Source organism: Phalacrocorax carbo, chromosome 2, assembly GCF_963921805.1.
Source record: "Phalacrocorax carbo chromosome 2, bPhaCar2.1, whole genome shotgun sequence".
NCBI lineage: Eukaryota > Metazoa > Chordata > Aves > Suliformes > Phalacrocoracidae > Phalacrocorax > Phalacrocorax carbo.
Window position 1 is genome coordinate 91,026,028 of NC_087514.1, and position 22,414 is coordinate 91,048,441.

At 42.0% G+C, this 22,414-nt stretch overlaps 1 protein-coding gene across 2 annotated transcripts in view; it reads right to left on the bottom strand.

The window, feature by feature from the left end:
- Window positions 1-5,276: 5,276 nt before the first annotated feature.
- The window catches only part of PIGN (phosphatidylinositol glycan anchor biosynthesis class N), a 107,993-nt gene continuing 90,855 nt past the window's right edge, over window positions 5,277-22,414 (bottom strand). For both annotated transcript variants that reach the window (XM_064443450.1, XM_064443451.1), the window contains 6 exons: window positions 20,972-21,027; window positions 20,409-20,484; window positions 19,023-19,096; window positions 16,045-16,087; window positions 14,261-14,313; window positions 5,277-6,865 (listed from right to left, as the gene is read on the bottom strand). In XM_064443450.1, coding sequence (XP_064299520.1) covers window positions 6,742-6,865; window positions 14,261-14,313; window positions 16,045-16,087; window positions 19,023-19,096; window positions 20,409-20,484; window positions 20,972-21,027 — 426 coding nt within the window. In that variant the 3' untranslated portion in view covers window positions 5,277-6,741. The remainder of the gene's footprint in view (window positions 6,866-14,260; window positions 14,314-16,044; window positions 16,088-19,022; window positions 19,097-20,408; window positions 20,485-20,971; window positions 21,028-22,414) is intronic.

Sequence of the window (22,414 nt, forward strand, 5' to 3'; positions counted from 1 at the left end):
CAAAAGCAGCAAACCAAGCAAACAGACTCCCCCATGATAGACCACCTGCCATCATGACCTCCAGAACACGACAAAACTCGTCCTCTGAACAATCCTGGGCTTGGGTGCTCACTCTGCAAACGCTCCCAAAGCTTCTGCCACAGAGCCAGGCTGGCAGGTGGGCTCCTGGGCCACCCAGGACAAGGCAGAGGAGCAAGGGTAGGAGCGACCCTTGAGGGCAACCACCGAAAGCCACGCTCGGGGAAAAAATCTTAGGCAGGGTTCACTGCATGACTGTTTTGGGATTGGCAGGGAACTAAAGCCTCAGGAAATGGAGGAGACTGGGACAACGTTTTGGAAGGCTTGCATTCAGTTCAGGTCCCGGATGAAGATTTGGCCATCACCTCAAATACTAGGAGGTTTTCCTTACTAAATTCTTTAAAAATGACACGCACATTTCATTTCTACTTTTGGCTGTAAAGACTAGTCAATTCCCAGTTACATTAAAGCAAGTAAGTCTAGCATTTTAAAGGAAATATACTGTGTTGATGTAGGTTAGAAGACATGCAGAAAGATAATGCATGGCGGTGAAATGGATATTTTCCTTTCACAGTAGGTCAGATGTAACAAGCTTCCTACTCAAAGCCCACGATCGAAAATACCCACTCATTTCTGGAGATCTAGTGAGATGGAGACACAAACATCTGGGCAGATAAATATAGTTCTGGATAGCAGTGCTTTGTACAATAAGTTCTAGCGTCTCTTAACTTAATATGGAAATTGATACAAAAATAAAATAACTATTTTCAGAGCCAGTCTCTGTTTGTGCGCTCTCTGGGACTCACACCAACAAATTTCAGGCCCTGTTGAAATGACTCTGCAGTTTTTGTCTTGCACTGTCTCATATGCCAAGATGACAGAATAATGATGTCCAGCATAAAAGGCCACGTCTATTGAGATATATAAAGGTTACTCCACAGAAAGTCAATATGAGAACTGCACTACAGAATGCCTTGTCCTTTAGCATTTCTGCAAGAGCGATAAGCTAAGCTTAATGACAGGAGTTTAGGTCTTGGTCAGAGATTTCCCCAACCCTAAAAGCCAGTGGTTCAGTTTTGCAATGTTTGTTACTGGACACATGCCCTTTGGATCAGCTTGCCATTGCTGAAGCTTGGGGTCAGGCTTGAGGAGAAGGTACTGCTGCAGCAACACTGCAAACCCCCCAGGAGGAAGAGAGGGTGACAAGAACAGCAAAGAGCCATGCTAGTGACACACGGCTTTCTCGTATTTCTTCTCCCATCTTGCTGTGAGGCAAAAATGTTGGAGCCAGGTGTGACTGCACTTGCAGTGACTTAAATTTAAATTCCCTAGGCCTGAGTCTGCACAATCCTGTCCCTTGCTCAACCACTAGCCCATGCACAGGGCATACAGGACTTGGCAGCCTCTACACTGGAACACAGGACAGTTTGGGTCAGGAAGGACTCCCTTGCAGGAAAGGTGACACTCTGAGAGGCAGGGTTGCAGATGGCAAGAAATTCAGAGCAGAAATGCGCTCCATCATGGGTCGTTTCCCATTGCAAGCACTTTTGGCTGAGGATCTTGGTGTAGTGCTTTCTCTCTCCCTCTCTCAGATAATGCACTGGGTGATATCCAGCCATTAACAACAGGTTTGACAGCAGTACTCACCCAAGTGAAAGATAAACCTGTACGTCAGCTTCACCTTATGTAACGTCAAAGGAAATAAAAAGAAAAAAAAGGCGTTTACACTTACAACTCACATGGAAAATAAAATGCAAACAAAATAAGGTGTGCTTTCCTCTATTTCCACTTGATGTTATCCACCTTCGAAGTTAGAAAGTTATGAAGCTTGCTGCCAAGCATAAGTCAATATACAAACAAACAAAGAAAATACCAACAAGCTTGATTTCAAAGGTCACAGGGAGGGGGCGAGTGCCATGCTTTCAGCCTTCTCCTTTCCTTTTCAGTCCTCCTCAAATGCTAAAACACTGTGCCCTGCCCCTGACGAGGAGGGAGCCCCTGCAGGAAGCAGCTGAATTCAGAGCCTCTTTAAGCCAATTATCTGAATTCAACCCTGCACATCCTTATTAATGTAACCAGTCCAGAAGAGACTAGTTGAGGAAAGAATTGTAAATAATTTGGTGACCACCAGCCACTGTGATAGTCAGTTCCAGCTCATTATGCACCCTATCTCACAAACGACGAGGGTTCATCTGGGGCTTCCCACACATGCACAGCAGTGCAGGATAGTTTCCCAATCCTTCCCCAGCCATGGCAGCTCACAAAGCAGCTGCCCAAAGACAATGCACAGGAGAAGAAAGTCAAAGCTTCTTGCCTTCAGGCTGGTTGAAGCCATGTGGTGATGGAGAAGGGGGCACCTGGAGCTGCCCCACCACTGTGTCACAGAGCACACCCAGAGCAGGAAGGGCAAACAGAGATGTTTGCCCTTCCCCACCACAACTGTAGCTCCCCAAAACATCTTCTCCAGCTGGGTCCTGCTCACAGCACCCCACATCTGTCAGGTTGCAGCAGCAGCAAGCCTGGCACCTTCCATGCTCTCATCCTCTTTGCCAAAGGCATCCAAGAGAAGTACCCTCACCACCTTGAAGACACAGGAAAAGGGACCGCAGGATTAATGCAGACAATACTGAAAAGCAGTGAGCATCACACCCTTACCGGTGCAGTTAGCTGGGGTGGTAGGAGCTGAAATGACATTTGTATCATGGTTTTGCCAAACCAGACACTGCAGCTGAAGGGCGATGCTAGAGAGCAAGGTTTGAGTAAGACCATGAATGTTCATTCATATCTTTGTTTTCATTCAAGAATGTGAAGGCTGTAGCAGCCTTACAACTAAACAGCCACAACATGCATGGAAATTGCCAAAGCTTGTAAAATCTGATTTACTCTGTGAGGGGGAAGGGAAGTCATTTAGTTTGAGTCATAAGAGGTCTTGATCCAATCTAAGCTTCATCATCTTTGAAGAAACAGCTCAATCCCTGGACGGATATCAAAAGGCTCCTGTGTACAGCCTTGATAACACAACAGCAGAGAACAATTCCTAGCACTGAAGATTACAAGACCTTTGTATCAGCTGCTCTTCAGTACAGCTTCTCTTACATTACACCACCTGATGGGCACTCCAGGTTTATGGTTAGCTCTTCAGGGGTCCATGGCTTGGAAAGCAAGAAGATATAAGCTTTGCAGAGTTTTTATACTACAGGTATAGTTAAAAAAAATTGTGAGCTCCAGGCATAAATAACAATGCCAATCTATCTGCCTTTCCCTGCCTGAGGTTTTCACTGTCTGGAGCCTCACCTGCTCTAGGAGTCAGAGAGTCTGCAACTCCGCTGCAGGTGAAAGAGGGCGGGCAGGCAGGAGGGCTCAGGATAATTCTGCCTTCACGCCCTCAGCAGAAAACACAGGAGCTGGGTGATACCTGCACTGGCCTGCAGAGCCCCTCTTTCCGTGGCCCAAGCCCTCTCTGGGCTCCATGAAGAGGGATAACGTTTGAAGACCCACAAGTAGAGGAAAAGAAAGCTTCAACTCAGCTGAGTAAAAAAATTTTATTCCTACCTTGGCTCCTAACACTGGGGAGGGCTTTTTACTGCTGATGACATTTGTTTCTAGAAAGGAAAGGAACATGTTTCTGTGGGAGGTAAGAGCCGACTTTGTCACACACCCCATGAGGCTGTGTAAAGTAGCTGAGTAGGGGAATTTTTGACACCTCCCTGTGCTGGAGTAAACCCAAAAGTATGGGCCAAGACTCCAGCAAGAGCCACCCCTAGGGAGACACAGGAATAGCACAGCCAATACTGCCTCTCCACAAGAGCTGCTCTCCAGCACTCCTGCGGGCTCCTCTAGAAACTGAATTCACAAATGCCACCGAGATGCAAGGGACCAGCAGGGGAAAGGGAAACGTCAGCTAAGGCTGCTACCACTATGGCTCATCCAGAGCAAGTGGCAAATACGAACAGACCCCTGCAGAGCAGCACTGGCAAAAAACACCTGCGTGTGTTGCAAATGCTCCCCTGCGCTCATCATCCCCTGTCTGCTCTTACAAGAATGGGCATAAAAACGAAAACCTTCTTTATGGAAAGACACACTATGGAAATCATACGTGGAAAGAGTAATTGATGTAGGTCATACTTTGGACAGCCATTTCCACTTGCCGGCGTACCAAAGTATGTGGATTATTCCTACTACCATGGATGAGCAGCACCAGCCACAGTGGGGTGAGATGCTGTTTTATTACCAGTCCCCTGTGTATGTCCTGGGGAACATACAGCACCAGACAGTATGTACCTCCAGTGTTGTCTCTCTGTAGGTAGGACATCCACTTGGTCTTGTCATAGATAACAAGCAGTTCTGACGTGCTTGCAGAAGCCCTGTGGGTCCCACCTTCCTACTTTTTCAGTCAATTCCTTCACATCACACCAACATCAGCTGTTCGGCTGCTCCCATCAGTAAATTTGCTCTACAAACAGTATTTCTGCAAAGAAATCACTCCGGCAACGGAGGCTGGAATGCACAATGGTACAGCTTCCTATAGCTGTGCATACTAAAATGACAGTGCTGTAGCCAGAGGTCTCAAGACATCATTTAGGTCACAAAAAGCTGATGATACAGTACCCTGCAATGATGCACTGTAGTTTGTAGACTGGGGTTGAGGTGGGGATTGCTCTCCATAGCAGAGACTCACTAGACCTAAGGAGAACAGGTGTGGCAGATTCCCCTGCCAACACATAGTCTTTGCTGTGGCAGCAACTCTCCACCTGCTCACGGCTTCTCCTTGTCTTGGCTGAATAGTACAGCTACCAGCAGTGGGCACATGCCCACCTTCCGGCATGCAAGTCTGCGGGTATAGCCTGTAACAAATGTGAAACACCTTCTGTGACTGAGGCCAGCTGTGCTAGCAACACACCCAGTAGGAGCACCGGACCACTACCTAGTGGAAAAATTACTCCCTCTCCAGTGCTAAGCCACTCTCAAGAGGCACTCTGAAGCTACACAGGTGACTGCAGGCCCATGATATGATATTTTTCTCACACTCAACAAGCAGATGGAGGTTTGTGACTGGTTTCTCCCAGCCAAACTTCCTGCAGAGGGATGACTAGTTTCCAGAGCATTAAAGAGACATGTGACCATAACCAAATGCCAGATGGCTTCAAAGAGCATTGGAGCAGCCCTCATGACGAATGTCTAGCCTTGGCTGCCAGCATCACACACCATATGTATCCTCTCCCAGAAAGGAAGGCCTGGCTGCACGCTGGGAGAGTGACCCAGAGATATTACATAGCACGATTTTATTGATGCCATCATACAATAGCACAGAAAGAAGAAAGTATTTTTTTTTATTCACTTCCTTCATTGTGCAAAGGAACCCACTTCAAAAGCCCTTTTATTGATGGTATGGATGGAAAAAAACTGTTTCAAAGGCAGGACATCTAGTTCTATGCAGGCCTCCTGCTGAGCAGGAGATATATCTTTTGCTTCAGAAGATTCAATTTCTGTTTCATTCTTGCAACAGATGACTTCAGTGAGTGATGAAGCATTTGAGGTGCAGGTGGGTACTGTAGTTTGTGCTACTTAATCAGCTGTGGGCTAGTGGTTGGGAAGCAGATGCTTGCAGTTGAAACGACGACAAAATTACAAGTCTATCTCAAAGCCTCATGCAATGTATTTACAGTTACTGGGTCCCCAGGAGCACCCACAACAGCAGAGCCTCTGAAGCACCCTGGCTCTTTGCTCTCACTTGTAATCAGCATACAACCTGGGGATTAGTGCAGCCATTACCCAGGCTGATGCTTGTAATCAGGAGCACAACACAAGTGGAAAAGAGAGGAGGGAAAGAAAGGAAAAAAGTCATCATGTGGTATCACTCTATGCAAACCACCAACTCCAGCTGCAGCTTCATGACCTCTTTTTGCTGATCTAATTCTGGGCTGCCATTGAAGCACTCAGTGCCAACCTTCCTGCCCCATCACAAGCTGGACCAGGGAATCTGTCCGAATACTATTTTACAATCAGGTTCCTTTTCATTTGGATCAATTACCTGAGCTGGCACACTGTTCAGCTCACCCAAGCACATGAGGCAACAGGAGAGCACGGTCAGCAGTGGCAGTTTACACCACGGTTAGCTAAAAGCTGTTGTCTTACAGCAACAGCCTCACAGCACGCCAGTCGTAACCTGCCTCAACATATTCTCACATGCACACTGACACAGCTTGCAAAAAGCGTAGCCAGTTTCGGAGATATTCAAATGGGTATGCTGCATTGGCAACATACAAATCAATGATCTGCCCAGACTGATTTCATTTATGCTTTAGTCTGTGAGGTGCTTATGTGAGACATGAAATGAAGCTATGACTTTGCAGACTTCTAATGAGAATGAGCATGTGTGAGAAACAGCTGGCAGACAAGTTATAACAACCAAAAAAAAACCACCCCAAAAGATGGTTGCCTATTTCTTTAAAAAGGACTTTGTTGCTGTTTTTATTTTCAATAAATATGTACACTTGGAGAATAAAGCTGAGGCTTTTTTTAGCCCCATTGATGTCTAAATGGCAATCTCCAAATGCAAATTTCAGTCATGGGACAGCATTTAGCCTGTATTAGCAGAGCACTCTGATCCCTGGGTGGGATTTTGGCACTCTAGTCCATTAACTTATATTTACATTCCAGAGGTGGAAGTCGGTTCAGAGAAAACCTGAGGATGGGAACAAGGCAGGAATATTTATCACGTTATCACGTGGAATGGTGCTTAGTCCTTCTGGGGAGTTCAAGTCTCTTGGTAGTTAGCAGCTGGGCCAGTCCATTCATCAGCATCATAAATATGGTCAGCGACATCACCAGCACATAGTGGCTAATGCTGCAAGGACAAGACAGATAAAAGAAGTGAGAGAAAAATGCAAATTTGCAGAGTAAAAAAATAAAACCCTGTCATAAACAACCATCTGAATATTTTTTTTTCCTTTTTAACTAGGCTTAATTATTGGCCTAGTGTGTCATTTTATATACACTGCTCCTGGAAGATAACTATTACAGGGGCACTATCATGTAGAAAACAAAGTCTGTGACAAAATAAAATGGTGGGGACAACAGGAAACACAACTGAGCATATACCAAGTGAATAAGAGGTACTAGGTGTATTTTTCATTCAAGTGGGTAGTTCAATATATGTGACTGAAACCACTTCAAAACTTCCATTTGCTGTGAACTGATAATGCAGAATCTAGGGAGAACTTGCCTTCAGGTAGACATTCCTTGGTAGTGAGACAACTCAGATATTTATGTCAGCTGAAGTGCAATTTTCTAGAGAAAACACTATTCCAGTGATGAGCAGCTTTAAGAAAAAAAAAAAAAACAACCCAAACACAAACCCACTACTTTTTCACTCAACATTTCTAAAAATTATGGATTTCTCTGCTGTGGTAATACACAGTTTCAAAGAGGTTAAACAAATGAGTACAACAGTGGCTAATAAACACAATATGAAGATGCAGCTTCTGGGTTAGGAAGTCCTTAAGTCACTAACGATTAAAAGGATAACAAGCAGAGAGCTTGTTCTCCACTTGCTCAAATTTTGATACCTGTTGTTCACTAGCATTACAAATGGGCTATTTAGGATCAGACTGAGCTTTGACCTAGGATATTCAGCACCCTGTGTCCAATGTCTAAATCGAGCTGCTGCTAACGTAAACCCCTAGCCAATAAGAAATTAGAATTTTTCTAAACCCAGTGACATTTCAGGCTAGAGTTGCAGATGGAACCCTGCTGCACCCACATCCATCACACATCCAGTGCAGCTGTTTGTTTTTCACCTGGAACTATTGAAGATCCTGCTGTTCAGATGCGAGAGGTACCCATACCTCGTGATGCACCCACCTCCACTGTTTCAAAGCAGATGGATCTTTAAGGATGAGTAGGGTAACTTCAGAGTCGACGAAGTCTGAGTTTAGTCACAAAAAAGGATTGCAAGGACCACTTGCCAGTTTAATGACCTGGAATTTCTGCCAGACGACTCATTCAGTTTGAGAGTTTAGCCATGGAAGAGCAGTAAAGCTCATAATGCTGCCGCTATCAGTCCTCACCACCCCAAGACTGTGACAAGCCTGGTGCTAGCCTAGTGCAAATTAGCTCTGTGAAGTGGAGAAGCACCAGCTCTCAACAAAGCTGGGTTGCTAACCAGAGTGGGAGAATAAAAGTGATCCAGAAAGTTCACTACTGAGCAGGAGCTCTTCCACAGCCAGGATACTGGCAACCAAAGGAGCTGAGTTCTGACCAAAGTAGATGGAGAGGGACTTGGCTCATGCTACAGGATTTTTCTGTTTCTATGGAGTCCAATTAAGCCTTCTCACAAACACCTTCACACATAGTTTTAAGAAATCAGTTGCAAAAATCCACTAGCACAAATGGATTCAGACCTCAACAAGCATAATCCACCCCAACAGCCTGCAGTTTGCATCTCTCTAAACTCCCACAGCACAACTGAAAATATTCACTGATACGAACAACTCAAGGTTTAAAATATCAGGCAGGAGCCATCTTTCCTACAAGCATCTCCCCACTCCAGCATTAGCTAAGCAGAACAGCATGCCTAGAGAGCCATGCTGCTGCTCTGTTTCTGTGGGGAATGTGTAAGATGACACAGGGAGAGCGTGAAGCCAGGCACAAAGCATACTTTGACTTGATCAGTGCACTTCGGACTTCGTAGCTCACAGCCCGTTTACAGTAACAAAGATAACACAGCTCCCTCAAGAGCTGCCTGTGGAAGTCCACTTGGGTGTGTTACAGGGTCAGTTTCAGTTCTCCACAGGAAAGGACATGTTGCCAACTGAAAGTCAAACCCTCCCTGTGGTTATCTTCATGGTGTAACATGCCCTTGGGGACAGTACAAGCACCACAGGTACAGAGGTTTGCATGCCTCTTAAGGGAACAACCACCTTGGTAAACAGCTGGATGGCTTAACGCCTCATGCATTACTGGTAACACCTCAACTTTCCTTCTCACCTGGCACCAAAATTGTAGTTTTTCATGTAAGTAGCAACAGCAATTCCCTTCTAGCTTTCAAGGAAAACTTCAGTGAGAAATCTGAATATCAGAAGCCAAATGAAGACCTTTATTCCTACAGACACCCTGAGACAGTCACTAGAGTATTGGTGACTTGCTGCCCTCTGCTCAGGTATCTGAGTTCCTGTCTACCCCAAAAGGAGCTTTTCCAGATGTGGATGCTAATCAATGATTTTGGGGGACATAGAGAGGGACTTTGTCAAAGGAAAAAAAATCTCCACAAACTCTGATTCACTACCTGTCAGTCGAGAGACTGGGTCCTCCGTACTTTGGTAAAGAAGAAAGTGCTGCACCCACTTCTCCTTTACTATGCTGCAAGAGGGTGAATAGTTATGCTCCTTTATTAATATATCAGATGTTCAGCATAAAGAAATATATAGAGATATTATGCCATATAGCAGAATTAAAAACAATTTCAGTCTACTTGTCACATAATAAAAAACAGCCAGCATCTCTGGGGCTATCAGCAACTCGTACTGCAGTGCCTGCAGGCAGCTCTGCTTTGTAAATTAGTTCTCAGGCTGGGGTAATGCTGTAATTAAAACAAACAAACAAAGCAAGACTCTTACAGGTATATGCCACAAGAACAGCGGCAAAATCTTAATCCCTATACAACCCAGACCTGCGCCCTTGGCTGGATCGGTAGTTACAGTGAAGCGGGTAATTCTCAAAACAAGCTTCCTCCACCAGAAGTCAAACCTGAGCTAATAAGAAAAAGGAGCAAGAGTCTAAATTCCAGACAAGTTAGATTCATGTGGAGGAAGAAGAGACATTAAACAGGTACAAGAGAATGGCATAGTGGGGCAATGAGATGGGCAGAGACAGGTAATGGTAGAGAAAAGGTAGCTGGTGTAAGGGATCATGGATGATCTAAGGTAAAGCAGCACTGTTCAATGGAAAGGTGAGTGCCCTATGTACAGATCAAGGTCAACGGGCAAAGCTAGTGCTAGGAAAATTTTGTATCATAGAGGAAGACACCTGTTTCAGTGGCAAGGAACCAAAAGGAGAATATTTGAGGTACTACCATCTCCTGGCTTTGTTTGTGACAGTGGGCATTGGTGAGAAGTACTAAATCAGAGACAAGAAGAAGCAAAGATCAGTAAAAAATTAGGGGAAGGAGGGGGAATAAATCTTGCTGCAAGCAAAACATGGCCTTCTCCCAGGAGAAGCTAATTCCTAAGATGGCAGACCTGATTAGAAGCTGGGAAGACAGGAAGATGGAGTGAGTTACCATAGCAATTAAAAACCTAGAAATAAAACAAAAACAACTTCTGCAAGGACTTGGAAGAGCATTCTCCAGAAGAGTCCGAGAACCTTACTTCTACACAACATGCTACTTTGAACCGTGGGATTGTTTCCCAAGTACACACTGAGACCCCAGATTTAGATTCCGAATTTTAAGTCTACTGCATTTCCAGCCACAATCCCACACCTTCTCTCCTGTTTCACACGAAACAAATCACAAAGCACATCACTCCTAGGACCTGTTTTAGAAATTGCTGGTAAACACTGTTTTCCTCCTAGCTACAAGACCTTTGTTTTAATAGTGAGACCTAGAAGCCCCAGCTCCCCAAAGCTTAAAGCGATTATGTTATCCTAAAATCTAAAAATCGGTCTCCTGTTCTTTATCTATGCCCCCTGAACTTTGAAACTGCAGAACAGTTAAGATTGGAACCTTCTCTTTATCTTCCAGCAACTGCTATAAAAAGATGTAGGGAATAGTACAGATGTGTCTGTATAAAACTATACAATACTGTCATATAAAGAAGTGTTAGGGTTTATCTTGACTATCTGAATATACAGCTATTTACAAGTTGCATATACTGTATAGATACAGTAGGCTTTAAAGGCTATATCCCTCTGTCTATAGAGATCTATAGAGATAGATAAACATACCTTTTAAGGCATAGAGAAATTTTAGTGACAAAGAAGCCAAAAAGCTAGCTATTCCATTTGTCTGTTATTCAAAAATAAAAGAATTGGTCAGAACAAACTTCTCATGATCACGTACTACACATTGATACATCAAAAATACCAGGAAAACTGCATTATTATTTTTATGAAACGTAACGATGTGTTCTTCTAGACCATATGATGCAATGTAGGGTGACCTGAAGACATATAGGTAGAGGGGAAGGTTAGCAGACCTCAGAAGCTTGCGTTAAGCCACTGCTCAGAGTTCTGCATTCACTGCAAGATTATTATGCCATTAATATATCAAAACAATGGAAAGCACTTCCTGAAAAACAAGTTCACATTGATTTTGGCATGACCATTAAGCAAAGGGGCTTGAAAACTTTCTGAGATGCCATAAATATATACGGTAATTGATAATTTACTGAGAGGAGGGAATCAATGGTGCGTTGATAATTTGCTGAATGTGGTAACAGAGGACTGTATGTCAGATCTGTTGTTGCTCAGCATTTCATTAATGATCTGGAAGAGTGGGAAAAGCAGAAATCTCTTTACATTTGAAGACAATACTTAAGTGGCATGGTGAATTCAGCCAGGAGAATAAAGGCATCACATTGTTAAGGCAGATATGAGCCACAGTAAAATGACATGTAATGTCATTAAGGCATGGTAGAATAAGATGTAGAAGCCAGGAGTTAGGGGTGAAATTAAAGAAAAAAAAAAAAGAAAATATGTCAGCTCAGTAAACAAACCCTGCTTCCAAACAATGAGCGAGATTCACTAGGAAACAAAACATCACCATAAAAAAACGCAGTGAAGGTCTTTTTATCACACAGGATTTAAAAGCAGCTCTTATACATTAAACTTCTGAGCGCTGGTATTGAAAAACCCAAGTATGGCCTAATGAGGGTTTCCCACTGAACTTGCATGTTCTTAGTAAGAGAGAGGACATACAAAAGTTTTGAAGCATGGTAATCAGAAAATCCATAGAAAGCTACAACCACAAAAAAGAATGAGTGCAGAAATGTACATCGAAGCTCTGCAAATGTTGCACATATACCACTGAACTCTGACAGACTTTAGAGGAATCAGTCTTCACTGGGCAATTAAATCGCTGGTTTTCCACCTGTGATTTTAATGATGTGGTAACCAGTAATATAACACAAACCCTGATAATTGCGTGCACACCCACACTTCCTATCAGTGTCACAAAAAAAAAGCGGGGGGGGGAAGATGAGAGCAGCTGCCCCTAATGGTGGTCCTATTCTTTGTTCCATGAAATCCCACACAGGTTTTGCTGAGATACAAACAGCCAGGAAAAAAAAGAACTGTCATTTCCTTAACTGACTCAGCCTTCTTGGGAAAATTTTTGCAACACCTAAAATGTCAACCGAGATGGGATAATTTCAGACCTTGCTGTCAAAGCAACAACAGAGAACACTGCAATGGGAATGCCACAGAGCTGTCACTGCAGTCGTAACGGGAGGACAGGAAAGAGCCATGTTAGTATCTCTCTCCCACTGGTTTTGGGAATTGCCCAAAACCCCATGAAGCTCATCTTCCCTTTCAGGAATAAACAAAACAAACCAAAAAAATCTTCTGCTGTTGCCTGCTAATTTTGCCAAGCTTGAGGACCAGACATTAGAAATCTCCTCAGAGGAAAAAGATTCAAGCAGCAAAATATTGCTCGTGCTAGCTAAAAGGACCACTTCAACTCTGCATCTATGGCTTCACCTCTTTTCTTATGCAACCTTGTAATTTTCATCTTATGCGCCTATACACACATACATATAAAGCATTTAAAAAAAGACTACAGTAAAATAATGTAGGTGGCAAAGTCAAGCACTTAAAAAGTGAACTAATGACAAATTTAAGGCTGCCTGAGCATTATGCATTACCACGTTAAAAATTAATCACAAATTACTTTTTTGAAAGGACTTTTTCAGTGCTTTCTTCAGTGGTCAACACACACATACAGAGAGGCAGAATTACAGTTGTGCATAATGAGCTCCCCTAAACTCTTTGGGATAAGGCAAACTTCCAGCTGAAATGGATCCAACAGTTTATCAATGTTGTAAATCTCTACACTATTAAGACGGTATATCAGAGAGGAAGTTTTTGGGTAATTGTAACAATTTATATTTTTGCTTGCTAAGTCCCAATTAGAAACCTTCTTGCCCAACAGAAGAGAGCTTTTCTGAGGTCTTTAATATCCTTATTAATCTGCATAGGAATTCAAACCAAAGGATTAGGCCATCTGATTTACCATAAACTGACCATAGCAAGGAAGTGTAATGTTAATTGTTTCCACTATTTGATCTAACTGTACCTCCTCCCACTAGGAACCTTCTAAAGGTAGCCACAAGCAGGAATTTGAACCTCCAAAGAAAACAGGCAGAATGTGTGTGCACGTGTGCGTACACACGCACGCATACGCTGGAGGGAACATTGGGTCTCAGCAAGACACAGCAAATTTAGACTAAACAGAATATTAACAATGGGTCGCTATTCAACTTCTGTTTAAATAACAGTGTCAAGTGACCAGATTGGTGGGATTATTAACGACGCATTCCCTAGTAATCTTATTACAGCATACTATCTATTTCCACAACTCAGGGAAGTTAAATCTCGAATATGTATGTCTGGACTATTCACAAACAAGACTGCACGGTTGAAAACCTACCCCATGACGTATGCTGTGGAGGCTAGTACGACTAATAATATGAAACAAATTCTCTCATTTTAGCTGTGTTTTCTGTGTTCAGCTGCTACAGATTTACTCTTCCCCAGCTAGAGAATGATAAATGCATGGGTCTTGGTAGCCACCAACATATTTGCACAATGTTCATTAATTCACAGGGGATTGTATATGGAGGCTTAACTAGATACAAGACAATTAACAATTTTGATAAATTGTTATTTTAACAGTGATTACAAGTAATTAAAATGCAAAACAGTAATTAAAAAATATTTTTGTGTAATTACTGTTCTTTAGAAATCAAACAAATCCTACTAACTGTATTTCTTGCTATGCTAGATCCATTACTCACTCCATGTTGCTCTGGCATAGATTTTAAGATACAAGTTTCAGCTTGGGTATATATACATGTATGTATGTGTGCACACATGCGTGCACATGTGTTTTAAGTATGGGGAACATCACTGGAGCATTTGATTAAGGAGAGTAATTGGAAAGAATTACAAGAGTTCTGAGTAGATAAACAACAATATTAACCTATGAGCCTTTTAAAAATGCAATGGAGGCAAAAAAATACCGTACCTTGTTCCAATATCCAGCCAGCTTCCATAATCTTTAACCAAAAAGAAAAAATGCTAGGAAATAAAACAACTTTGATTAGTACATCAACATTGCACAATCTGAAACAAAATTAAACCCCATGTTTTCAGGCTGTTTACTCCAAGTTTCTGATTCTTCAAGGAGAACAAGGGCGAGACCTTTCCAGGAATGCTCATTTGGACCAAAGTAAAGAATAGGCTAGGAGCCAGAAAGAGATTTAACGTGGTATCAGACACAAACAGCTGAAGGTGGCCCAAGGTCTGTCAAGCTGGGCTTGCAAGAAACAGAAGACTACCAGCAGAGAACTTTTTCAATAAGAAAAGCCAAGCCACCTTATTGTTTGAAATAACAGGATCCCAAATAACAGCTAGCGCCGAAGAGAATGCTGCATATTGTTGTAATGGAATGCCGCCACAAATTTCTTTGGGCAACACTGGCAGTTCCCCACCTGTAAAATGGGAATAATAGTGGGAGAAGACAGCACTTGCCTATTGCCTATTAGCAATTCTATTGCCTATCAGCACATTCTAGGTGGTGGCCACATTGATTCAAAACCACAAACCAATTATCTTTTTTTTTCCTGCCAATGTTCTAATTTCTTGATATACACACAGCTCCTGCATATCAAACCTCTTTGGTAATATTTTGTTTTGAACACCAAGTAGATACTTGCTAATTGTTTTAAAATAGTTAAACCAAAATATGAGAATACATGAGATACAAGACCTGGATATACTGGGGTTTGCCACACACCAGCACATGCCTGCACTTTTCTTTTAGTCTAGTTAGACTGATTTTATTGAAGAAATGCTACGAGTGTGCTTTATTGGTATTTTAATCCTTTTCCTGTGAAAGTTATCAAAAAACATATTAGTCACACAGATTTATTTGAAATTACACAAAACTATAGCTTCTCCATTTCTCACTCTACAGACAAATTAGTAATTATTTGGTTTTTGACTCACTGTTTTTCCTATCAGGTGTGATCCACAGATCACACTGTACAAGGAAATCATATCGGGAATGCTTACTCCAAAGGGGACGAAGCTATAGCAGCATGTATGAAGTGAGAACACCAGCTCTACCAGCTGCTTTGAGAAGGTTTCTGTTTACCTTGTGATACCCAGTGGCACCACTTGCTGGGCTGAAGACGAGGGGGCAACGAAAAGATACTTTTAATCTGTAAAAATTGTGCTGGGGTATTGTTCAGCTTTGGGTTGTTTTAGCTAGCTTGGTTTGTGGGTGCAAGCTTTCTGAAGACAGGATTTCCTAACAGCTTATTACAAAGGGCACAAAGTGTCCTTTTGGATGTTGCTGATCTCCTGGATTCTGACAACTCTAATAGAGCTGGTGGGCAATGCACTTCTCCTTTTTCTCTCTTTTTGAAGGGAAGTGGGGTGAGTAAAAGGTTCAAAGTTCCTGAAAAATTAACTAAACCCTGCACACAGCTAAAACTGATATTCTTATTTAAATTCTTCCTAGGAATTTGATTGGAAAGCACATGAAAGACTCAGAATGATAACCTATTACTTCATTTTTCTCTCATTATTATGAGAATATTGCTTCTTCAGAAGCATTAATTACATGAAATTCAAAGAGCAGTGATTGGAGGAGTTTTATCTCTAAATTATGCTAGGATTTCAATCCAATTCACTGCCCTAGTTACAAAAACTTTGAAGTCTGAAACAAATTCAGATCTCTCTAGATGGAATTAGGAGAACCCTCTGTTTCTTAATCTTATTTGAAGAGCATGTGCAACAACTTACCAAAGCCATAATGTCTGAAATCACAAGAACCATGAGGAAAAGGCTGCAAAGAAAAAAAAAACAAACCACCAGACCATCAACCTTTATTTAGGGCCGCATATGTTACAAAGCTTATTAAAACCCCCATAAAGAAATTAAAATAAGATATGATTTCTTCCACTTGCCTTTCAATCACTCAGATATACTTCAATGTATTAGAGAACAGTTAAAATATATGACTAGGAGATCTGGCATGTGTAATCCTACCCTCCTTGAAAAAGAGATTTCACATTAACAAAGTTTCAATTTTGCAACAGAGAAACCTAACAGGAGTAATTTTTTGGAGAACAAGAGCAGCTTACAAACAGCACCTGCCCATTCCTGATGCAGGGAGCTCATGTGCCAGTTAGGCCAAATAAAGCTGATTTAGAAGCTTCAAGATGGACTCAGGAGTGAGCAAAGTGGTTTGGCATAGGCAGACAGATACCTGAGCTGATCAGTCCTATCCTGAGAACCACCCTGCTGGGTAGGAGGCTGCTAAAGGAGGTGCTCGCCCCCTTCCAGATCTCTGGGTGCCCTTAAGCTACTCTGGGAGCACCCAGCATTTTGGTGGTGTGCTCCCAATCCCACGGGCCTCTCTGTCAGGCAGCAGGTTACATCTGGAAAGTAGGCTGTGGGCAGTAAAAGGAAGCAGAAGGGAACACGCAGGGATACTTTTTCCCCTATTAACCTAATCTTCCTTTCATTAAACTATGTAAATCCTGAATTACATTAAAGCAATTGCTATAACTGGTTAAAACTAGTTGCTAAGTTAATGACACTGAAGCAATGTTGCAAACAGCTGACCCATTAACAGAGAAGTCTAACTAGAATACAATTAATTTATCAGTACGACCATCATAAATCCACAAATCTTTTTTGGGAAAATGACCTGCTGCAGTTTTGCACGAGCGCATACTGGGGGGACACCCATACCAACGCATCCTGAGGAGGAAGTTTCTGATATTGCCTTCGTCAGCTATGCTTCACTAGTAAATAAGGAGGCAACAAACCAGCTGTATCAGACACACTGAAAGGCTTCTCACCACTTAACCTATGGCTCAGATAGGATGTTGCAAACTTGTAGTGCCTAGGAGGCACTCAGCTAGAGGGCTGTTTTCACAGGCAACCTCCAAGAGCACATTCCAACAGAACACTCCCCATGGACAGAAAAAAACAAAAACCAAAACAAACCAACCCCCCAAAAATTTAATCTGTAAACAGGGAATTTAGGAGCAATTTGTTCAAATCATGACAGTGTGCTTTTTGCCCTTCTGAACTGCAGGAAGCCTTTCACAACAGGAGGACAACACTAATTTCAGGGCATGTTTATACACTGCAAACATAAGATTGTCCCCTGTGATGGCTTAATTTATCTAGGAGGGGCACCAAGAGCAATAAAGTGTGTAGCGCACACTTCAGGATGCACTGACAATCAGAGCACCACCTCTCCAGGGATCCTGGGCACATCTGTTTTCTGCCTTGTTCCCAGGGGGACGCTGTGGCCGCGTACCTGCTATTGTTACCTGAGCACAGCTAAATGAAGCAGGCACAAACACCAGCCAGAGTTACAACCACATCCTGGTAAAGCAGCACATACATGCTCATGTCCCCTGGTTTAAGAAGTTGATATTGCTTCCCCTCTCACACACTCAGATGCACATTTCATAATGGCAGCACCAGTGATATTGCAGGCTAAGGCAAGCGTTCACAAGCTAGGAAATGATGACCTTTATAATGCCCAAGCCCTAGAAGTGTAAATCGCTAGCTAGTCTTCTGAGCAACCGCGATTCCTCAATGCAGGAACATGCTTCTGTAGAAGCCTTAGCGAGGAGGATGAGTATCCTTCCTTGGGAGTCCAGGGACAGCCCAAGTACACTGCATGCACAGCTAAGGCAGAGAAGGTAAAAGGGATGGTGAGCCTTGTGCTTCCTCTCCAAAAAGAAATCAGATTTCAGGCTGCCATGTCCCTTGTTAGCGCTGGGTGTCATTGTATAAGGAGACAAAAGGCAGGGCACAGGCAGGATGGAAACAAACAGAAAGGCAGAGGGCATCAGACTGAACAAGGGCAGCTTCCTCCTGCTCAGCTGAGCGATACGCAGGACAGAGTCCCTGCACTCCCCCTGCCACTGTCCAGCGAGACTTTCGGTCAACCCCATACAACATCCCATGGTGACAAACTCAAAACCACATGGCTGACAAGGACCTCCTCCATCTCAGCACCGTTAGTAATCCCACGTGATGAGCAGAGGATTCAGTCGTGGGCACTGGCCGCGCTGAAAGGGGTATGGAGGGCTAACTTAAAAAAATAAAAATCTTGAGACAGTGAAAAGAATGAGGGTAGTTCAAGTCTGGATATGGCACTCTGCGAGGCTGGGCACCCATCCCACATTCTCACTGAAAAGTCTTTAGAGATGGAGAAAGGACTGGCAGCCATCTAGTCCTACTGAAAAAGTATGTAATACTGAACACAACTGGGAAACACTGAACTGCAATGGAAGGTCATATAGCCTTTTTTTTTTTTTTTAAATGCTGTTTGTGGTGAGGCCAGTGCTAAAAGCTGTAAATTGGTTACACTTAAATGGGTTATTTTAGAAATATTGTACTATAGGCAGAGATACAATATAAAACAAAAATCAGACTTTAAATTCTGCTCATTTTTCTACATTATGGGGGAAAAGTGCTCCTTCTGTGTATTGTCAAAGAATATTAAATATCTGATTGTTTCAGACAAGGCCAACACTTCCATTTATACTCATTTATCACTAAGAAAAGAATTCCTGAGCTTGCAAAATCGCTGAACAAAAACCCAAACCATAATAACAAATAAAAGTAACAATGTGATCTACTGGCTTTTTGCCCTTTTTTTTTTTAAATTTAGACTGAGATTTGACAGTCCTGAATTCCTGCAAAATAGATTTGAAACCCTTACTAATGCAGAAATATAGCACTTACTGTACCTCTTAGAAGACAGTTGTGTTGTCACTTGAACAGCTTCGAAAGCACATGATACTAGAACAAACGGGATTACCACCTGTTTAAAACACAAACTACATTTTGGTTTATAGCCATATTTACAAAACAACCTGGCAGGTTGTGGAAACATTTTCCTGCTTTTGAAATTATCACAGAATGTGTATGTTACAAAAATAAAATACTGGCAAGAAAGGGGAGAAACTGATTTTGCAGGAAACATGTTTAGTAAATTAATAAAACCCCCTTCCATGGTCATAGCTGAACTGCAGTGAAATAAGCCATGAGGCAATATGGAAAACTATAATTAAAACTCACTAATGATCCTCACTTCATTTATCCATTTTAGCACTAGTGATAAATACTTCAACAAGGCTAGAAGACAGAACTATTCAAATCCAATATCTCACGTGACAGGCTCCAGAGCTGGGAGGCTAATAGGACAATCTCATCTCAACCACAAAAAAAAATCTGAATATAGAACGTATTCAGTAAAGCAAGGATCACACCGCCCCTCCAAAGCCCAGTCAAGCAAATGTGAACAGTTCAGTATATTAAGAACAAAACAAACAAGTTCGAAAAATGAATGTTGCCTTTTGCTCTTTCCAAAGTTGACTCGTAATCCTTTAGTAGTGTAAATGCATTGCTAAAACCTGTTCTTTCTCATCTGGAAGTATTGCATTATTGACTTATGTCCTGCAGTATAACATGCAGTATAGCCGTAACTTAAGTCTGCTTTCTCTGGGACAGAAGCAGCAGAAAGGCAGAGGCTTATTTTAGCAATAACCCATAAATTCCATGTGCCCCTTCCTGTTTGCCTCTCTCCCCCCTCTGGCAGATTTGGCAAATCCTTTACTCAAATATTAGAAAAGAGCTCCCACACCTTGCCTGCAAACAAGAAGTACAATCCAATCTTTGACAGACTAGTAAAAAAATACAAAAAATTAATTGTAATTGTTAATTGTAAAATGACAGCCTAATCAGTAGCGCATTCAAAACCTGTACTTAACATGATGTAGATAGAGCTAGTGTGTATATATATATCCTCAATGTTTCTGTAGATATTATACTATAGGGAAAGCTTATAATCTTTAAAATTCTTTTCAACATTTAAAATTTCTATTTTAATACAACAAACCAATCTCATGCAGTTAAATTATACTTCCATGCACTTTAGCTCCTCTCTTTTGGGAAACAGAAGGATCCATCCCTAGAAACACTACAAAGGCTAACAGCTTCACACATGGTTAAGAAGGTTAGTGAAGCCCAAATACTTTGCAGTTTACAAAAACATATATGTAACAACCATGTATGTGATATGTTATTTATTAAACAGTTCTTTGAGAAAATTTCACTAAGGTAAGGTTACTAACCTTTAGCACAAGCAAGCCTCCCATCATGAAGGGACTAAACACAGTCAAGAAACAATAGACAGAAGCAGGATCAAAACTAGAGAAATATGAAAAACATATTACAATATATCCTTGAAATGGCATTTTCCACTACAAAAACAGAGCATTTAGTTACCCCTGTAACACATTTTATTTATATACATTTTAAAAAAGGCTTCCAACTTTCTCTTCTCTTGCTCCAATATTAAATTAGCAAGGACAGCCCACCTCACTTGTCTTTCTCTAAATTTTTTTCTCTGGTCATGTCTTTCGAGGTGCCCATGCTGTGGGTGAGCAGCCGAGCTCTCTCTGCTCATGCTGCCAGTAACTTCTAATGGAAATTGAGACAACCTCGTCACCAACAACCTCAGGCTCTTAGGGAACACATTACAGAGAGCAGAAATTAAATAAACTGTTATCATTATTCCACTGACTATTGCTTTAATTCTGCTGTCCCGATTTTGCTAACCAAATTTATATTTAGTACACCAACTGCAGGAAGAATTTTTTGTACCCTGTGTCTCAAATCAGTGAATAAAATTTACCTGTTAACAGAAGCTATGTTTCCGGTGCCAAAAAAGGCTGTCACTATGAAGAAAACCTAGATATACTTAAGGAAAATACACCACAGAAATGGCTACAGTAAAACAAAACCAGCATTTTCTCCCCTTCATTTCACTTTCAAAATTCTATCATGCTGACCCACTATTTCAGCTTTATGACAAATTAAGAAATCCAAAGTCTTGTCTAGCTCTACCCAAGATTTCACACATGACTATGTCAATTTTAAAAGACAGGGACTGCCTGGGTAAGATTTGAGAGTCTGTCTTGAGGCCCCTACCAGAAAGCTGCAGCTTGTTTTTTTCTGGGCCCCTACCTAGCAAGCTAGGAACAATCTCGGACCACAATCCAGCCGTGCATTCAAAACCACATGCTTTTGCAGAACGTAATGACATATGCATGTGCACTGCACACCAAAAGAAATGGCTTCATTGAGGAATTGAATGTGGAAGAGGTAGCTGGCTATGAAACAAGACTAAAGGTTCCTATGCTATCCCTTCCATCAGTTTGTTGTCCAAAGGTTATGCTGAGTCTATCTACTGCAACACAGGACTCCCAGGTTTTTTCCGTACTCAAGAGAGGGAGGGAGGACAACTCTGACAGTATCTGTATAGCTGGAAGGGTTTTTTAAAACCCTACCCTTTTCATCTAGGTACAACACTTAGTGTTATATGAACGCATGAAAGATATTTTTCTACCTCCTGAGCTCATTGGGGCCCATTATAGCTTACCCCTCTTGAGCAGAAGAATGGTTTTTACCTGCTTTTTTGCATCAGGCAGACGGTTAGTCAGTGACAATGGCTGCTCTTGCCAGAGCTCCCTCTGGTCCCTCCATTCCTGTTATAGCTCCTGCACTGGATCATTTCAGTCTCTGCATAAACAATTTACTACCAACTGTTCAGCAGAATTGCTGGGATTCTACATGTGATATTTTGGAAGGATTAGGTCAGCATAACTAAACAAATTATGCTTCCCAAGAGTATAAGATCATTTCAAGTTTAGTAACACAGCAGTCTAACAGCATAGTGCAGTTCTGCCAGTTAAAATTTAGAAGAAGGACAGTTCTGCAATAAAACAAAAAAACCCAAACCCATACCAGTAGCACATAGGTCTAATCAAAATGCTAAGCATAACCAATCTGAATTTTCTTCCAGAAGATCAGGCTATAAGGTCCCTCAGCATATGCTGACTTTTGGACCCTATACAGGAAGACTGAGACAATCTTAAGATATACAGCTCACGGCGTCATAGTTGCAATGTGATTGCTCTCATAGAAAAGGCTTCCCTTTTAATACCACTATTTCTAAACATTAAACACCATCTCAATTTAAAAAGCCAAATCATCTTTTGAGCAGGTGTGTATCATACCCGGTCTCTGCAAAGGAGACCTGCAAATTGTGTCTTTTTTCCAGGAGCTGAACAAAATA